The 22,022-nt window shown below is 28.7% G+C and overlaps 1 protein-coding gene across 1 annotated transcript in view; it reads left to right on the top strand.

Moving 5' to 3' along the window:
• Positions 1-20,654, top strand: part of LOC123292140 — a 67,607-nt gene extending 46,953 nt beyond the window's left edge. Inside the window, exon 9 of the mRNA XM_044872700.1 lies at positions 20,424-20,654. Coding sequence (XP_044728635.1) covers positions 20,424-20,654 — 231 coding nt within the window. The remainder of the gene's footprint in view (positions 1-20,423) is intronic.
• The last annotated feature ends 1,368 nt before the right edge of the window (positions 20,655-22,022 follow it).

Below are 22,022 nucleotides of genomic sequence, written 5' to 3'. Positions count from 1 at the left end.
CAAATATATATATATATATATATATATATATATATATATATATATATATATACTTTTTGATTTGTATTATTATATTACTAGCATGATACTCGTACACTTCGCTGGGCTTAAAAGTAAAAACCACAGCGTTATAGCCTCCACCTCTCTTGTTGTCGCTTACCCCCCCCCCCCCCTAACACTTGAAATAGGGGTAGGAATTATTTTACAATATATGCACGAAATTCAATTTTTTTTTTAATTTTATTAATTTTATGATATTGATTCATTTAGTGTATCAGAACAGGTTCAAAATGATGATCATAGATGGCGTAGTGAAATGTCATCGACTAAATTTTATTTTTCAATTTCTTATGATATAAGTATCTTTATAAATTATAGCTCATGTGTGAGTTTGATGTATGAGCTATATTATTGTACAGTTTCATGCAAATCTATTCGCTAGTTTTTGTATCTTTACTCTCACATTTATAATATATAGGGATAAATTTTTAATATACAGGGATAATTTATAATATATAAAGTTTCCTGCCAAGTATTTTTTACAAATACTTTGTGTGACCAAGTTTTGTGCAGATAGCTGTTTGAATTCTAGGAAAATTTAGGTAGGATGTGTCAAGGAAGGGACCACTTTGATAGAAATAATAATACGGCTGCGATCATGATATCAGATAGTTATAACCCCCAAACATTTTATAGAATCGCCCAAAGATTTAGAAACACTCTTTTAATAAAGATTGGATTCATTGGTAAGCTAATTTAATTCTATTTGTGTTTAGATGTGATTACAGTACTAAGAGTCCCGAGGCTGACTCCCATTAGTATAACCGAGAATTTGTATGTTTGACCTTATTATCGAGCACTTAAGGGCGTATATCAGCAATGTCATGGTCAATGTTGGACTATAATTAATTTTATGTGTGTGGATTATCGACATAATTTACACGTATCCCCACAGAAAATTATACGAATGTGGAATCATACGAATGGTGGTTTTCCTGCCTCCCATTAAAAATAAACAAGGTATAGCTTTAGTAGCATGCGCAATTTACGTTTTATTCAAGCTAGACATGATGTCCACCGATCCAAAGTAATGTTTTTACCGAATTTTTATGGATTTAATTTCGACTTAAAATTTATTCCTTTTAAAAATGACACCCTTTACATATTTTAGTATTGAATATTATGATTCACTGTTTATAATGTTTTCAAATCATTAAACCATATACATTACGAGACAATCACTGTGTTTTATGCTGGAATGAACTAGAAGAATAAGATATAGTCAAAGAAAACCATTCCTTTATATATGAAATACTTATTATACTTAGTCATTATCCTTTGTTTGTCCATATATAGACAGACATCAATAATACATAAATTACTAATGTACTTACTCTATTGGTTTTACTTAAATTAAATGAGGAAAATTTAAAAATTGATTGCTTGGATCTCTATAAGGAAAGCAATGCTTATACTCAATCATGCTAGATGAAAATTTGTAGAACAAGTTATTCTTATTCTCTATTAACTTTGTAATAAAAAAACGCTCTGGTAAGCAAATCATAAAAATAGATTTTAGATGCCTATTTTCCAACCTAATGGCAGCAGCATATTACCCATAAAAATATAAAACAAGACTTGATACCAGGAAAAAATTTGAAAGCGAAATTAAAATTGATCAAAAAACGAAAAAGTTATAAGTAAGCAATCAAATGTTGCATTCAAAGATTTATATGTAATCTCTATGGGGATACCCACTTAGACGTCACGAGTGGGTATCTTCCTCTTTGCATACTAGTAAAAATTTTTAAAAGCCAACTTCACTTTGTTTTTTATGAAGTGAGAATTATTCATCTAAAGTAATCAAAAAATTTAGTCCGATCTCCTATTAAATACCCATAATTGAAATGCGTTTACATTTGAATTCCATCAAACGTTCCATCCACATATTTTGTCTAAAAATGATTCAATTTATAAGATTATGAAATGATTTTAAATTAGTGTTTGTATTCAAGATTTAACTGACTACTATTTTTACACATTGTAACGCCCTTTGATTTGTTCTGTACGTATTATATTGATACTATAAATGTGTGTCCTTATTATCGGTTCACTTAACGATGAGTATAGTTTACGATTACAATATATAATATATGTGGGGTAAGAATATCGTAAATATATATCATTTGCCTGTCTATAACATATACCATATATACTATATATAATACAGATACACCAATAGAGAAAGTACAATATAATGATGCATTTCGAAAATTAATCGGTTTTCTCTTCGACGATCGTAATTCTATATATGAAATTTCTTATTTATAGTATCGAGTTTAATGAGTAAACTAATTGTCTTTAATAATATGTTTACAGATTATAAATTAAATTAAATTTTTATCAACAGAGTAGAAAACATAAAACAACTTCCATGAATGTATCTAATTATTTTTTATATTTTAGACTTTATACAAATTTAACTGTCAGTTTTAAGCTGTTGTTTTTCTATTTATCGCAAACTTTTTTATTTATCGCAAAGTTGTCTTTCTTTGGCAAATCAAACTCAAGATGAACCAGACAATGAAATTATTGTGAAAATAACGAAATCTTAATCAGATTCAAAACTTACTGTTGACTTAATTTTTCTCATACTCTTGAGACAATGTAATGTAACTTCAATAGTTACATTCTGCGATATTGTTAGTTTTCCGAGATCAATATCTATTAAAACGCTAGCAAATCTAACATTAATTTTTTTAATGTAATCACATAAATCATGAAAATACGATAATAACTACCAAAATCGTGGTGAAAATAATCTATAAAGACTGATTAATTTCGCTTGTAAAAGCGTTCAGTTAACATTTGGTAGAACTATTTGCCAAAAAGTATCTCATTAACATATTAAAGTAAGTAAATTCTTTACAGTGATTGTACTCAAATCTAAATTGTTTAAAGACAGCTTTTTAGAAAAAATGTTTATCCTGATTTTCAGCTTTCATATACTTCTCACATAATTTCTGCATTCTTTATCTTTTTTCCAGCAATCACACAAGACAGAAGAATGACTTTAAAAAGACTGAAATTTCTGAAAGTGTAGGATCTATTACAAAATTTTAACTGAACTTAAAATACGATTAAACATTAGTATATTACAATTCAAAGGTTTTTTTTTACAAAATGTATTCTCCGTTTTTTTTAAGTCTTGGGTGATAAGGAACACCCCGTTATATCGCGAAATATTTAAAATAGTTTAACATAATGATGCCATAGCTGCAAAATATTTTTTTCGTTCAATGAAGTCTGGTTGTATGTTATGAAATTTATCGAATACAGTATATAAAATAAGCCCCTCGAAAAATATATTTCTAAAACTAATTGCATATCATTCAAAAAGTGATAAATGGAAAATCTGTATGTGACATAATATACTAAAAATTATTAATACTTATATAGTATGTAGTACACAGGAAAACTATTTTTTGGTGTATATAATGACAATAAAATACACACATAAACACGTAGCAAAGCTGTGAATATGTATAGTAAAACCGCCCAAGAGTGCAAGAGTCGATTTTTTTAATTTTCCGTTTCAGTATTTTTATGTAAAAGTGTACTTTAATTCAGAAGACTCTGAATAAGCCTACCAAATTTTAATCAACAATATTTCATATTACATTGCGTACTGACTTTAATTGATATGTTGGGTTTCTGGTTCCGAAAATTTTATTGGCCTCAACAATAATTCATGGGTTGTTTGTCACATTTTCTGTATGTATGCCTAGGGTAGCGGGGTCGATTCCCGCGGTCATCACAAAAAATAATTTAATTAATAGTTGTGATGGGCTGGTGTAGTGCATGGTATTTGGATGAAGGAGGTACACTCAGTCTCTGAAAATAATTGAGGAACTGATAAATGAAACTATTAGCGGAAAGGTGGTAAAACACATATATGGTATCACGATGGGTTCTATAGCCTAAGCGTGTTCTTCGTGGACAACAAATATAACCTAACCTAACCTTGGAGATCAAGCAGCTTTCTTTTGATCAAACGAGCTGAAAATCGGTAAGGAGGATTTATTAATAGGCAGATCGATGATATTAAATCAGAACTGAAGATTGGACGGGATTCTAAAGAAAGAAATTGTTTTTTTCAAAGTTTTTAAGAATTTGTGCACTTGTGCTTCAAGTTGAGCTAGAGTTGAGCAAGTTGTGGTAGAGAATTGGAACGCAAGTTGTCTAAATTTTAAAACAAGTGCGTTTTGGTGGTAGTAACTTCCCAACACTCTTTCTCCATTTTAATAGCCCCGCGTAATTGAGTTAATGTTAAAAAAATGATTTTAGGTAGCGTAAAATTACTGACTTAATTTTCAGCTCTTTTATTTGATATTTCACATATTCATGAACTCTTCTCACGCGCCTTTGTTTAATCTCAATTTCAAAAAACCCGTTTAAAAAAAAAATTGGACTTACAATAAAAATGGAGTTCTGTTGTTTATGTTAGAAATTAATTTTTTATAAATGTAATATTAGTTATTATTAGTACCTATACTTTCCATGTATTTGTTTAACTTTCATAAAATTACGTCCATCTTCACTACCACGTCTTCTTCTCTACGTATACCTTAATATAGTTTAAGGTAGTACCTACACGAAAGTGATATTTCAAGAATTTCTCAAAACTCAGAATATAAAATATTTAATTCATAATACACATGCTGTTAAAATTAGAAGATGATTTACCATGCCATACATGAGATATTAGCAATTAAAAGTGACGCAATTTGTACGTGTACATGGGAGAAGCGTATAAAAATACACAAATTTACAAATATTATATTTATTTATCAATGAATGACGTTCACCATCTCTATGAAAAACTAATATAATGTAGAATACTATATTTAGAAAATATATAAAAAAAAATAAAAATTATTTACCATATAGTTTCGATAAAAAACTTAAATAAATAACTCGTTTTAGCGATGTTTTTTGTGGAGAGGATATAGAAACTAATGGTAAACGTATATATCATAGTGTGTGTCTGTATACGTATAGGAGATAAATTAGTGTGTAACTACAGTCTTGTGAAAATAATATATGGTATATGTATAATAGTCATAGCACAGTTAATGCACTGAATGATAGTATTAGTCCAAAACTTTTTGACTGGACTGTCGCGGAGGAACTACCTTAACCAATAAAGGAAATGATAAAACACTGATAAACTAATTGTTGTTGAAAAAATACAAACATAATACAAACCATGCAGTCTTGATCACTTTTACCCTACGCATTTCACTTCGAAATCAAAACTACCGATAATGTTATGTTTCATCTTTGTCGTTTTTGGCTTATATTGATATATTAACTGTGTATGCGATCATTTACATTTTTTTTTTTTGCAAACACTATGCTTCATATGCAAAAATTACAATATTTAAATGAAAATTCACTAATGCGTGTAGAGGTATTATCGCGATAGAAAATATATTTATATAAAATCGGTAATTAAATATATGCCTTGAAGCTTTAAAAACTATTTACTTCTATATATTCAATTTTGGAACATTGTTAAATTATAGATAAACGCGAATAACATCCCGTAGAAATAAAATAACTAGGCAGAAATGGCTATATAAAAAACTATCAAATCGTAAACATTTTTCGTAAAATCTAGAGAGAATGATTGAGAATTACCTACTTCGTATTAAAAATATTTCGTAGAATCGTACGTTATAAAATTAATTCATTATTTCTTTCAAACAGAGACGGGTGGGCATATTAAGACAGCAAAGATAGAAAATTAAAAACTATATTCGTACATTGCATGAGGTTTCCTGCTGCCGTTTTCTATGGTAATGATTCACTACTTTATTAATATAATTGTATGGATGAGCATATAACTCTTTAGTTTGCATATACGGTTTACATTACAAATTTAATAATATTTTCTATCAATTTGAAATAAGTAATTATGTTAGTTTACATTTAAAAAATATTATTTGTGTAATTTCGTTTCTTATTTTCAGAATTTCTAATATAAAAATTAGTTTTATTATTCTTTATTTTTCAATAATTTTAATTTGACTTTTGCTGTACAATTTACATGTAATAAAATGAAAATTAATCATAACAGCCACCTTTTAGGCCAATATTATTCACTGGAAGCACTCGCGTCGATTTGATTGTCCCACCATGACTACGAACCCAACGAATATTAGGAATTATTTACTTCAGTACATAAGTATAAGGCGTTTGGAAGGAGGGGCAGAGGATTTTATCTGTCAGCAGTAGGTAACGCTTGTACGATCGATAGGGAGTTTCTTCTTTCCCTCTATTTCAAAAATGTCCGCTCTGAAGTATGTCCTCCGAGAGAAAATGCTCCTCATCGACTCAGTAGCTTATATAAAACGCGGCAGAAAATTAGGGTTCATGGATTTTTTTATGTGCCACTATCTACCTTGAAAATATCGTTTTTGATATTAATTAAACTTAAAATTAACAAACTATTTTTGTTCCTTTAAAATAGTTTAAAATGTCTGCAGTGAATCGATCGATATAATAATTTGTGAGAGCTTGGTATATACTCCCCAAGCAATCCAATATAGTTTGTTTCGGTAAATAAAATCCAGAAAATAACTATTTGTTGAAAATAAAATTGATGTGCACTTAAAATACGTATGAAAGTGAGTCACCTTTTTTCTTTAAGTTAATAATAATATACATCTAAGTAACTATATACATTTTCGATCGTTAAATAACCGTTATAAACAATACTTTATAGGGTTTATTACAACAGGTATGACGTCATTGTACTATAGTTTTCGCCAATAAACTTAAATGGAACTCCTTAGAACACTTTACTACAAATAAAAATGTATACGTAATAATTCTAAACTTAATAATTGTAATTAAGCTTTATTTTCGTACAATAAGGGAGGAAAGGTGGAGGAAAAAAATAACTTTTAAATAATTTTAAATAAATTCTTTTTCACACAAACACATCTTTTACAATAAATCGCCACATTGACATGTTTATAGTGTTGCTAGGTTTGGAAATCTTATAGCTATGTTTAAAAATCTCATTGGGTGTGTTCGAAAAACTGTGGACTAACGAACGCACACACATGCTTACATACAGGCATCAATCTAAAAGTGGTGCTCATACAATGTCCTGACTATTAAACGTAAAGATATGTTGAAAATCTATATTTGGATTTTAGAACTTGTAATACGCTTCCCGCCTTATTTCAAAATTATGATGGTTATAGCTAATGCATTGACGTTTGAGTTATATAGATGAGTTATAGTGTCAAACGATTTTAAGCGTTCCAACATCTGAGGTAATTGCTTAGGTCCAACCATTGTAGATTCGTAAGAAAAGATGTAAAGTCTTACGTGATAAGTATTTTTTACAAATCAAAAAGCGAAAAAGTTAAGCGAGATCACGATGTTTTACGTAAAACATTTTGTGAAATGCAAATTTGACATTCAATGTATGCGTATTTGATAAATGTCCCTATATTCAATGTATATTTTTTTGATAAATGTTCCTATATTCTTTTTATAAATGTATTTTTTTTTAAATAAATATCCCTTGCTGACCTAAGCAATTACCTCAGATGTTGACACGTGTCTCACTTGCACTGTGTGGAAAGATAGGCGATGCTTAGTGATGAAAGCCAATGAGCTAATGTGAGTGGGTAGCAACAATAATAAATAGAAACAAAAATTGAATCTTCTCTATAGAAAAAAATTTTGTGGTTAAATTTTCGCATTACATGAAAATTGAGCCAGATATACATATCGCTTCCAAAGTTGAAAAAATATTATTATCAGAGTGTTAAACACTTGAAAGAAGGGTCGTCGGTTGCATCGTTTACATTTAATTATCAATTAAACTATATTTTTTCTCTTCACTGAAAATGATATAAGGGGTTGTAATTTTACTTTTGTTTTGTATCAAGTGGTGGTAATTATTTACGTAACCCTCGTTCTAAAAAATAAAATAGGTGTGTTACTTACCAACTTATTACTATTTTAAGTTTAATAGAAAATATATCCGCTTATACTAACTACTGTTTTTTTTTATTAAAGTATTGAGAAAAAAAGTATGGCAGATGTGAAACTTGAAACAACTTAAAAATATACATGGAAAAGTTTTTTATTTGTGTTTTTGGGGATTAGATACAGTTTAAAATGAATATTGATGTTAAGAACTTAATATAAACTTTACGATTATGCATGCAGGGATAATTTGTTATGCTTATAAGCGTTTGTATGTAAGTAATTCTCGCTTGAATGCATTCACTTTTCATAACAATAGACAGCAAAATTAAATTCATAATTTTCACAGAATGTAAACTTATTATTTTCAATATTTTAGGAAAAATTGAAGTTAAATCATAGATTTAAATCTTAGATTAAAAATAATCTATCTTGGAAAGTCTGACCTTTTACTTTTGGTTTTTGGTGATTTCATTAAAATTTTTCTACTAATTGTATCGAACTTTCAGACAAAAACTAGTCTCTATCTAGTCGTATATAGAGGTAAAAACAACAACTTATACGTAGTAAAATGAATACAGTTTTTATTTTAAAAATTTTAAGTCATTAACATGAAATATGAAGAAAGTAATGCGGGGTTCAAAAATAAATAATAACCTTTTAGATTTCTCCAATTTGCGATTTAAAAGGGTTTCACTTTTAGGACCATAAGTATCAAGATGATAAGCTTTTTATTTTCAGCCGATAAGCTCATACAGTGGTTGATTCAAATGTCATCTTTAATAACCTTATAAAATTAATTTATTAACAAAGCGTTCAATTTTGTTACAAATTCAGCTCCGTATATTGTCGTATGCCAATAAATTATTTATATTAATAAGATTTATCCTTTCGATTTTTATTTTAATTTTAATTTGACACTCGATTGATTTGCCAATATGGCTGGCTGAATATATTTTTCAGCGCGGAAATATCGGAAAATGCAACATACGGTACAAGTACACATCTCGTACTTATTGTGCTATAGCTTCACCCTGTTTGTTGACTGAATAAGTTATTCTTTTCAACAAAACTAATAATTTCAATAACCAATATTATAAAACTAACTGCCAATCCTAAAGCTAATACTAAAAATGCCACCTCCAAATGACTAAACGATAATGGTATTGCATGACTGACAATTGTATTTCGTTTTAACTTAACCATAAATTTACTACGTAGTTCAAAGTATAATTTTTTGAATATACCGCTTTGATGAAGAAATAAAATACATGAATTAAACTTGTCGATAGCTGGATGACCCTTTTGATACAGCATTGCTAAATGGTATGATAAAAATTCTTTATTCAATCGATAAAACTTTTGACGTTTAGATACTTCGTTTAAAGTTAGCTCATAGTAGTAATAGTAAGTTGTACTCGTCACAATTGTTGCTACATTGCCATTGCGAACAGCTTCTTTTAAATCATCTTTGGAACGTTCATTACGACTGATTATGCTACGATTTTTTAATTTATCACTTAGTTTTTTGTATGCGTACGCAGGAGCAATGATCTTTAATGGTGATTTTATGAGTTCTTTAACAGATGAGATTCTTTTGACGGTATGTGGTTGTGTTAAAATACTCATAAGGTTTCCTTGAAAAGCAGAATCTAAATGCAATGCTGAAATCAGCCATAATAAAAATAAAATACGTAGTATTGGTAATTTCGGTTGGTACTGAGTTGGCAGTCCTAAAAATTTAATTAAAGAAAATAAAATGTTATTGAAAAAAGAGTGTATTTTTTATGAATAAATAGATTAATCCTAATTAAATTTATGCACGTAACTTAACTCTTTAGGTTTGAGCTGCCGTGGAGGTATTGACCTTGACAACACACTAAGTTATAAGTATCAAAAATGTTAGATTGGCTGGTCCCATTCAAAGGAATAGTTGGTATGCCTAAATAATAGCGGTCTTGAATTTTGGAATTCTTACTAATTACAAATGATATAGAGAGGTATGACAACCCAAAAATTGCAATAACGTAGCAGTTCGGTTAATGGCAAAGGAGTGTCTATTAGATCAAAGTTCACATTGGCCTCAACTTAAACATTTTATGCCAACTGGAAGCATGTTTAAATTAAATTTCTGATTGATCTGACTGAACGAGAACTTGCCTAATGATAGCTTTTTTTCATAGCACCGCATCGAAGCATTAATTTATAGCGCTGGTTCTCAGGGCTAAAATTAGATTTTTCCAAAAGAGTGATCTATGTTTTATTTATGGCAAACCTTTTAGTAAGCGAACGGTAGAGCAATTTTTCTTTCATTTTTAAAACAATTTCCACTATGAATACACGAAATTGGAGCTTAAGCTTTCTTCACTTCCACCGCCTTCCTCCATATTTTTAATTATTTTTTATATACGTTTCCCTAACCACACGATATACAAATTTTTGTTTTATCATTTCAAATAATTCAAGAATTATTCTAAAATAATCGAACGCAAACATTTCAGAATGTTTCCAAAGTTTAAATTAGTAAGTTTATTAAACTATTTCAAGTAAGTTTTTAATACATCTCTTTTAGTTCCATCAAAACAAAAGTTTAAGAAATACAGCTCAATGGCTAATTGTATTTTACTTTAAGGTCAACAACATCTCCACAATTTTTGATTAACAGTCTTTTCGATATCTCGCTTAAAACTAAGCCTATTTGCTGAAAATTACTTACCTAAAATCATTTGAAACTGGATTAAAAATATATTAAAAAACGATTTTTGCAGTATATTTCGATAAAATATCCAAATAAAAAACGATTTCATTGATAAAACAATGAAAATCAAACACCAAGATTTCCAACCAAAAACAAAAGCAATACTTTTCCATTTTGCGTATTCTGCTGGAACTGGTATAATCCACAATAATGCATCAGATAACATGTAGTAGGTTTGTACCAAATTGTATGGTAGATTTTGAGCTAAGGATCCGGTACAAAGTACATATCCAAGTGTTCGTAAGTTATTCATTTTTAGTTGAAGCCACTCGGCTACTGCTTCACTTGCAATACCCAAATTTTTTGTTTTTGGAAAATTTGTCTGAATATGAGTCGCTTTGGAAAGTGCTTTAATAAATGTTACTCCAACACCTGTAAAAAATGATGATGTTTCTCAAATCTATTCGAAATACAATTTATTCGAAATAAATAGTTCCAATTTTTATGTATAAAGTCGCTTAGTTTACAGAATTTTCTTTTGAAAAGTTTTTGTTGAATTTTAGTTCGAAAATTTTTAAACCCTATGAAAAAATATATCATAGTAGATAAAATTTTGTCACAAGTTTGTCACGCTTAGCAATTTTGATGTTAAAAACAAAATTTTGGTCTTATTAGTCCATTTTCGTTTATCTACTCATTCATCCATCCGTGAGCACGATTACTAAGAAACGTTCAGAGTTATCGAACTGAAATTTAAAATGTGTTCAGGACGTAAAAAGTGGCCTTGAGCCCGAAAACGAGCAATAATAGTTTTCCTACATGATTATTTTTGTTTTTACTCCCTTTCTTTTAACTTGTAGTGTCTGTGTGTCTGGTTGTCTGCCGAAAAAATTTTGGATCGATTTTAAACCCTTTTTCGTTAGTTTAGGTGAAATTTAAGGTATCTGAGGGATGACCCACATCAAACTGAACAACTTTTACTACAAGATACTTTTTCCAAAAACCCATTGTTGAATAAATTTTCATTTAAACTTTTTAAAATACATCCAAATACGCCCGATACATCCAAAATTAAAATTTTTCAGAGATATTTTGAGCTACAAAGTAGTGTTCTCAATGCTCCGGTGTAACTTTTGTTAGTTATCTAACAATATTAAAAAATTATGCCATTCATTCCGATAAATTATTAAAGGACTATAGACACTATTTCAATGAATCTTTAAACAACGAAAGGTGTCTGGACAGCACGAAATGGTGTCCTTTTACTATTAAACTATTATTACTAGCCTTCTTTTACCAATTAGTTATATTTTTTACCTGGATCATGATTGTTGGATGCATTAAACACAAGTGGCTCACATTTAATAGTTAAAATATCAAAAATACAATTTCGTAAAAATTTATTTGGTTCATATTGGTAGAATACCAATTCTTGTAGATCATCTGAATCACCATTACAAGATCCAATATTTTCGATATAAGGTTCTGCCCCACATTTCGATATCATGTTATAAAAACTGGCCCGATATAAGGTTAATAAATTTTTATTATCGTAAAATAAAATTACAAAATTTGATACTAAAGCCTGCCATAGTACTTCGACCGTTCTCTTTAAATGATACTGTTCCATATTGCGTATGACAACGATAAACATCGATTGTGGATTCCAATCCAACATCAATTTTAATTGTTCCAAACGGTCATGCAGATGATCATTATTGACTGGTACGATTATATAATTTGGATATATATTATTGTTGTCAATATTTCCACCATTTGCAAAACGTACTGAAAAATTTAAACGGATCTGCTTTAAAATTGTATTCGCAATATCATTGTTTTCATTATTATCTGCGTAAACGATGAATGAACTTTCAAAAAAATGATTTGCAATTTTTGTTACACATTTTGCAATTTCGTTAATTTCTTTAGAATTATTATTTATTTCAGTTATTAAATCACATTTTATTTCAGTTAAAAACAACATAAAACATTTTAATATTATGCAATTAAATAGCTTATGCTTATGATATGCATAAATCATATTTTTTAACTGTTTTTTGTGGAAAACATTTTACATTAATATGATTGTGAAGCGACAATTTATAGCAAAGCTTTATAGTACAATTGAGGGCAAAAAATTGTTTTTAAACCTCATTCATTTTTTAAGATTTCAAGAACTAGATATAATTGTTTTAAAACTGGTCAAACTTGGTATTTTGAAATACAATGTACTTACATGCAAAAATGAAAAGGGTACCAAAATTTAAAAGTTTTCTTTATAAATTAATCATAATTTATCAAAATTCATATGGATTTTCTGTGATTAATAGATATAGGTATTAAAAAAACTTTGAACTTTTTTCTGTGCTATTATGAACTTTTTTCTGCCTAGATCGGAAATTTCGTCAAATTTTCCAAGCTTCAAAAAAGTTATACTATTATCTTAAAGGGCCTTAAATTCTGTATAAGAATGTACCAAAAGTAATGTCCGTATTTTGCACAAAACCGAGATAAACGCGATTGAAGAGTGGAATACGTTTTTGAATGTTTATGCATGCCATTTTACAGGATTAAATACATTTGTGCATTGATTTTTAACAAAATTTTACGGCACAATGTAGCCCCAGAACGGATAAACCGATTTTGATTTCTTTTTTTAAAATGGTAATTTGGTAGAGAGTGTCAATATTTATGCTAGCTTATGGGCAAAATGCTTTTTTCAATAAGCCTTATATCGGATTATTTTAACAGAATCGAAAATCAATCGAGTCTTTTTGTTATTTAATTACAGTGTTTACAGTGATATCATTCTGGTTTGCTTCCTGCATATCTATATATATTAATATAAAAAATAATACTTACCGAAAAATGTTGCTTCTTTCCGCCAATTTTTGATGTTAAAAAGTAAAATAAATACGAAAATATGTCGAATTACGTCAGGAAAAACTTTTGTACTAAAGTGTTTTTTCCTCAGTTAAAGCATTCTTTCATTTTATTTGACAAAAATTTTCATTCAGATGCCGTGACTCGAACTCAGATACTCTAGATATCCGGTCTAGGACGTAATCAACTCTTTCATTCTTGTTCTATGTGAGTGAACCAAATTATATATATCTTCTTGTCTATATTATTTTTGTTCATTTGTACACACGTCAGCCCTAGTAGCTCAGTTGGTCAAAGCGTAACCGATTCCGTTCGCGGTATGCCTAGGGTTGTAGGTTCGATTTCCGCTGCCACAACCAAAATTAATTTAATTAAGAGTTGTGATTGGCTTGTTTAGTTCATGGTATATGCATGAAGGAGTTGTACTTAGACTCTCCAAATAATTGAGAAGCTGATAAATGAAATGATCAGCGGAAAAGATGGTAAAACTCATATATGGTATCACAATGAGTTCTATAGCCTAAGTGTGTCCTTCGTGGACAGCCAATATAGTCTAACCTAACCTATACAGAACACACACAAATTTTTATTATGAAACCAAAATTTTAAAAGTATCAATATCATGAATAGCAAAAACTATTAAAAATATCATGTATGAGGGACTTTGACTTATATAAAGTACACAAAAATTTAAAACAAATACAAAAATTTGGTTTCATAATAAAAATATGTTGAATATTTATATGTTATGACCAATCAAAAATCGTTTTATATTGAAAATTTTGTTGTTACTTTATTAAAACGAATAGAATTTATGTATTTAAATTGACATTGTTATTACATACAAATTAATTATTGATGTTTCAAGATAAAGTCATATAATAAATGCATTTGTTAGTATCTAGAATGTGATAAAACAATTTTGATAAAACAACTAAATGCCACGTAGAGCTTTTATGTATAGACAGAAGGTTTGTGTTTAGGGTAATCGTTTTAGGAAAATTTTTGGAACTGTACTTTTACGTAGCCAAAAACTGTCGTTAGTTTAATAATACTATCTAAACGAACAATTTTGGAAATTCTATTAGTTTTAATTTGGCATAACTTCCTCTTAGAGTTCAAATTGCTTATTTCCAATTTTCCATAAAACTATTATCCCTAATATAATTAATAGTTTGGAAAAAAATGTTTGCGTCGAAATCACTACCGTGCTATAGTAAAGCGTTGTAGGGATTTTTAAAATTTTATACAAAGTGTTGGTCATAAAAAGATTTGTATAACTTTCCTTCTTGGGCGAATTATAAGTCCTTATTAATATTTTATTACTAAGACAGGAGTCTTTCTGTGACAACTATCCACGTGGCCTGCATAATAATACTAAACTACATTTATAATAAATTATCGTTTCTCGTGACTGTACATAAGCATAAGGTTTGTTGTTGCTCCAAAAGATTAAAAATAAAAAATGGCTACATGGTTAAGGTAGTACTATCGGTAATAGACTTTGCATTCAGAATTTAATGAAACTTGGCATAGTTGTCCATTATTATATCATAATTAACCAGTTAAATTTTTAGGGGCCTTCAGAGAACTGAAAAAAAGATATTTTAAAGATATGATAACTTTGATCCTTATGAGAAATCACAGATTTTATTTCTTTCACAAAACTGGATGTTCAGATTTTCAGTTCTCTGGAGGCCCCTAAAAATTTTTACTGGTTACTTATGATATAATAATGGACAACTATGCCAAGTTTCATTAAATTCTGAATGCAAAGTCCATTACCGATAGTACTACCTTAAGTGTAATCGTCAGCCTTTAATTATAAAAAAAGGCTTAACTGTAATACAGTCATTTTTCAATCACTGGAAATTCATGCCGTTTAATTTGTTAAGTTTATTCAGTACATTTTGAATTTACTTGCTGAATTTATGACTTTTCCTTTTTAAGTAAAAAAGGCATGTTATACATAATATATACATAACTAAAAACGGTGGAAGATCAAAAAATGTTTCGAGGCATTTTTCAAATAATTATACGTCTTTATTTTAAAAAAATGTAAAGATTGAACTATGCATTTCTAAGATTACAACGGCCAAATAACTTGAATCTTTAAAAATGGTTCACGATAAGATTTACTTTTTTATACGAGTGCACCGGTTTACTCTATATGCCTATTTAATGGGGATGATTCGAAGAGAATGAAACAAAACTGTACCTGGTGTACATAAAATAATTTCTGTAAAATAATTATTTTTTTAGTTCATATACTGTTCCGGTACTTTTCTAACACAATGTATACATTTCAAGTGAAAATGAGCTTAGAAACAACAAATGAATAGTAAAAAATATGATATTTAAATAATTTTCCTCTGCTATTGTTGACTATAATTATTGTATATGAATTTTTATATTTTTTTTCTGCATTGTTATATAAATGAGTAGTATTATAACTATGTATAATATTATGAGTTATAATATATAAAATGCATGTTGTGTACTATTTTTTTTTTACGTAAAATGTAATGAAGAATTGTGAATTTTATAGTACAAACCGTGTATGTGTATAAAATTGTATACTTATCGCCCATTGAATTATTAACACTTCGAAAATATTGTTTCTATTTGATAGCAAACCGTACCTTCGATGTTTGTCCGTAGCAATTACAATCTTTCTTAAACTGTTTGATATTGAGATAAAAACACGATGTTAATCGTACAAATAAACATGTTTATTTCGAACTAAAAACATAAGATATGCTTCTAAATCTTAAAAATATTTGCAGCAAGTTCTAAATATTTTCTATCTTAATTTTTGAGATAATTATTAAAGAAATAGCACAGAGAAAAAGTTTTTCTAAGTATCTTATAAGGTAAAAATGATAAGACACAAAAATTTCTTACAATATGCCAAAATATGGCATATTGTAGAGAAACCTGGCTTAATTCATTTCGAAAAGTGAAATGGTAAAATAATTAGGTAATTCAAAACAATAATTCAAAAGAACAAAGTCAACTCAAATATTTCAAATACAATTAAAATATTTCCAAAAATTTTTCCCAAAACATGATAGCACTCTAAGTATCCTTTTCTTCTCATCTGATGTCCTTGACCATCATTTTGATATTGATTTATGAAGGAGTGTTATAAGTTTAAAGTGTTTATCTGTGCGTCTGTGTGTTTCTCAGTGGCATTTTATAGCTAAGTTTCCAAAAATCGGTTTACAAAGAATAAATCGCATTTGTCGGGGGTTTTTTAAAATTTTGTAAATTTCACTTGTACCATTACAATAGGGGAACATTTCTGTTATCCACAATGCATGTTAGGAATAGATAAAATATGAATGTTATGTATTTGTTGGTTGTCAACGTGCAGTATATTTTCTATTCACTAAGTTCGAAAGCAATTTTATTTTGCTTTTGGCACTTTGTGTTTTATATATACAAAATACAACAACAAACCATTCACTTGTCTCACTTTTTCACATTCATTTATTCAACTTATTTATATGTTATTTCATTCTTGTGTATAAATATTACGGTTACATGTTTATTATTGTAACCATTATGTAACGATTATGTTACTATCTTCATCCTATATTAACACACATATACAGGGATTTTTAATGTTATATTTAAATAGCTTACTTTAGTCGTACCTGTAATTTCGCATTACACGATATTTCAAGGATCCTTTTTTCCACCTTTCTTAGGATTTGAGGAAGGTAAAATTCTTGGTAATAAATAAACTTAGGCTTTAATTGTGGCTTAAATATTACGAAATGGAAATCGATTTCGAAATTCTTTGATTTAGGTACATGTTATTTGGCGATTTGTTTCTCTCTGTTTTGTACATTAAGAGAAAGTTATTGTCTACATAATCAGTTACAAAATTTAAGAAACCCCCGACAAATGTGAATTATTTTTTGTAAACCGATTTTTGGAAAATTATCTATAAAATGTTCTCAATCAAGTCGGTTCGACCGTTTGCGGGCTACAATATCACTGAGAAACACACGGACGCACAGATAAACACTTTAAACTTATAACACTCCTTCTTTAATCGATATCAAAGTGACGGTCAAGGACATCAGATGAGATGAAATGGATACTTAGAGAGCTATCATTTTTTCGGGCCAAATTTTTGGAAATATTTTAATTGAAATTGAAATATTTGAGTTGACTTTGTTCTTTTAAATTATTTTTTTTTGAATTACCTAACTATTTTACCATTTCACTTTTCGAAATGAATTGAGCCATGTTTATTTGACCATTCATTTACATAGTAATTATTTATATGTTTAAATTATATGTCACGCCTTTTCCAAACTGAATCGATTTTGAAGATCATTTTTACTAAGAACACTCTCCGTTAAATAACCTTTCAAATGACTTCATTTTTCTGAAAACTGTGTTTTTTAAACTTTCCTACATCAAAACTCGAGAACAATTCAAGCAATTCACTTGGAATTTATAAGGTAGCACATTTAAACGCACCAAATGAACTAGCATCATCCAAAAGTTTCAAGTTTTTACTATTTATTTCGTAACGAAAACATAAAATAATAAAAAATTGACAGAAAATGCTTAAAAAAGGGGCGGTCGCACAACGTTACCCTCTTAAATTTTGGAATTGATTTGCCAAGATCATGAGAAGAAACGTGGGGTGATTTGTATGGCTTATTTATTTGTATTAATAAACACCGTCGGTGGCAAGTTTCGATTTAGCTTCACTTGTTTTTACATGAAATAAAATGAGATTAGATTATTAACTAAATACACAATCAGAAACATATAACCAATTAGAGTGCAATAAATCTTTGGTTAGAAAACAATTAAAAATATTCCAAATGCATTAGACGTTGAACACTTCAATCTTCAAGTACTATGAATCGCTATGGAATTTTATTCACAAAGATATTTTTATCTGTAGCTTAATTCTTATGTATAGAGATAGCTTCGAATGGTCTAAGATAAAGTAAAGAATTTATGTAACAGAATATATTATATAAGATTGTAATACATTTCACCTGTACAACAAAACTTTAATACATTATAGCCTTAGGATGAAATTCTATATGTTATTCTTTACATAAGAACTATTCCTATGTAGCGTAATAAGAAGAGAACCATCATACAAACATAGAAACACAACTACACCTACCAAGTTTAAGGACACAGTTTTAGTTTATTTATTTACAAGTTTTATCCATGTAAGTATAATAAAGAAACATTGCAATTGTAACCAGAGTATCTAAATATAGGCGGCTTTTCCACAGTTGTTCTGTCACGTCGAAGATAGTAAATTGAAAGTGTATTCGAGAATAACTTTGACACACAGCTAGATTACAACGTGGAATATTCTCCATGATATAAGAATATTTTGCTCCACAGAAGTGAGATAAGTACATTCTGCACTGTGTTACGTACGATAAATAGGCAATCCCCTTCTGCGGAACCCTAAACTCGTATTTGAAACATATCTAAGAACACCCTCCATTAAATTGCCTTTTTCTTAAAATCTTTTCCAAACTAAGCCGATTTGGAAGATAACCAGCTTATAGTTTTTTCGAGTACGGAACCCTGAATTTGCACTTGAAACATAGCTTAGAACACTGTCCATTAAATTACCTTTCAAACAAAACCAAAAAATGTACAATTGGCTCAATTGTTTAGGCGCTACGATGCCACAAACAGACATACAGGCAGACACACATACATTTCGGTCAAACTTTTAACACCCCTTTTCTTTATTTCGGGGGTTAAAAAAGGTTACAACCAGAGTGGTAACTTATTCCAGTCCTGCGTGGGACACAATTTGCACTTGTTGCTCAATACTATTATATGACTAGTAAATCAATTCTATTTCAGTTCGTTGTACATATTGATCCAAAGTTTATGAAAATGATGTTTCATCGGAAAAAAATCACACTCCAGGTTTTGGTATCAATGTTTTGTGACTTTAATAATAATGATGGAGTTCCGACCACCGTTTCTCAGACATACCCATTAAAATAGTGCTATCTACAATTATTATAATTTATTCTTCTATGCTAGCTAAAAGTAAGCTGTGCTACAGCCACTTTGGGTATAAATACCAGAAAAATAAAAAAATTTGCAAAAGAAACAAATTCTTTATAATTTTATTCTAATAGGGCTTCATTCTGAGATATAAGAGATTAAATAGCTTCTTTTCTCCTGTTATTTCAAAACCACAAGAACGTACAAAATTTACATACTTGCACGAATGGCCTTTGTACATTATTACCAAAAAGTTGGTCAATGAAAGATATTAGCATTCAAAAAATTACAAATTGATCTACTATCTGGACTCTATAACAAATATTATGGGCTTTCGGATGAATTTTGTCCTTGTTTTAATTGAATATTATTAAAAATAAAGGATTAATCAAACAATTCCCACAATGAAACTTTGTCCCGGATATTATAATACTAACATGAGTTGAATCTTTAAAGATCATAAAAGTAAATGTCGAACTTGAGGCGTCTGTGAGATATCCTCCTACGAGTAGATCTAGTTTTACTTTTTTTTTGTGTGTTTACGAGTTTATTTATTTGTGAGTGTTTGAGTGGATCCCAGGGCTCAGTATATGTTAGTGGAATAGGTGACAGTTTTTTTTACGCAGATTAGAATATCTAAAACACGTTTGATGAACCCACTCACAGTACTTAATTCAACGTTCGGCCAGGACAACATCTTCTAAGTCCGCTAGTATTATTTTTAATATTCATTTCATTTCAAGAAACTAACTTTGTACGAAAACCAATTATAATAATTATTTTGACAAAGTATTTATTATTTCAGATAACTAAAGATGGCAATATTTATACAGATAGTATGAGCAGAGCCAAACATTCATTCAATAGAGAAGTGAAAAATGAAATTTCAAATGCAAATGGAAAACGATCAAAATCAGAGGTAAATTCGGCCAAAACAAGCTTATTCCTAAACAGGGTTACAAAAACAAAACTATTACGATCATTTAATCGACCACGTTTAACTGCATCTGAAATAAAAAGTGGTGTGAAACGTTAAATTTAATCAAAAAAAAAAAAAAAAAAACTTTATATTTATTTATTTATATTATTTTTATAGACTAAAAAATTTTACATATTTTATTTGTATGCATGTTAAAATATTTTTTGAAATAAATATTTTTAGAAAAAGTATTTGTTGTACTTTGAATATTTTTAAACAATAGCGCACATAATTTCATTTTTACATTCTTCGTAGAAGAGAATTTCTATATTTAAAGGTATTTCTCGTATAGGATATCCAAAATATTTTTCAGTTGAACGAGAATATGTTATTTTTTATACTTAAGATTTTGCAATTTTATGTTTTTAAATTTTCATTCTTAGAATTGAAACAAAAAAATCTTAAAAAACACATATTTTTGTCATATAGTAAATGAATTACATAATTGAACATTATGCAAATATTTTCCTTCGTTGTGTGCGTAGTCATGGTAGGGACAATAAAAACGATGCCAGCGCTTCCAGTGAAAAATTTTGGCAATAAAAGAGTCTGTTATGACTAATTTGCAATTTCTTTACATGTTATTGTTATAGAAAATGTCAAATTAAAATTAATGAAAAACACTAATTTATTAAACATAATGCATTAAAAATTGTGAAAATAAGAAATCAAATTGCACAAATATTATTTTTCAAATGTAAATTATCATAATATTAAATTTCCAATGTAAGTCAAAAATGCAATGTTTATAATTATATCTGTATCCATACAATTCTATAATTAAAATAGTGTATCGTTACCATGGATGCATCCAATAAAACTCACGCACGGTACGAATAGCTCATTTTCTACTTGCTGTATAAATTTAAACTGTTAAAATATTTTTGTTAAATATCTTATTTTTTTCTCCGATAATATACATCCGGACTAATATAAAACGAGTTTACAATTATGCTGCAGATCCCTGCGGAATGGCAACATCAGGCTATAGTTCCTGCTATGGCTCACAAATTCTCAAATTTGGTTTTTTCTTCGTGTTCGATGTAAGTATGGTCTTTAAAATTATTTATACCATTCCAGTTTGTATTTTAAATTTTTAAACAAACTGTTTAATTTATTAATTAGTATCAATTATAAATAAATAATAAAATGTGGACATTTTATTGTATTATATTCCATTTATATACTCAATGTTTGAGTGAGTGTATATGAATATGATTGTATTTTGTTGTAAGTATAAAGTGTCGCGTAAGTAATGAGATATCTATGAAGTCAACTTCAAATTTCAAATAAAACCGCAATTTGTTTGTCTCCAATTCATGTGGAAGAAAAAGAAAAAACTCCAATAAATAATATCGAAAATTCGTCAGATTGAACTCTCATCGCAAATCCTCCTATACTGTTTGACTGTTTTTTTAACACGCT

Source organism: Chrysoperla carnea, chromosome 1 (genome assembly GCF_905475395.1).
Source record: "Chrysoperla carnea chromosome 1, inChrCarn1.1, whole genome shotgun sequence".
Taxonomy (NCBI): Eukaryota; Metazoa; Arthropoda; class Insecta; order Neuroptera; family Chrysopidae; genus Chrysoperla; species Chrysoperla carnea.
The sequence above is the reverse complement of the archived record's forward strand: the minus strand, read 5'-3'. Positions and strand labels throughout refer to the sequence as shown.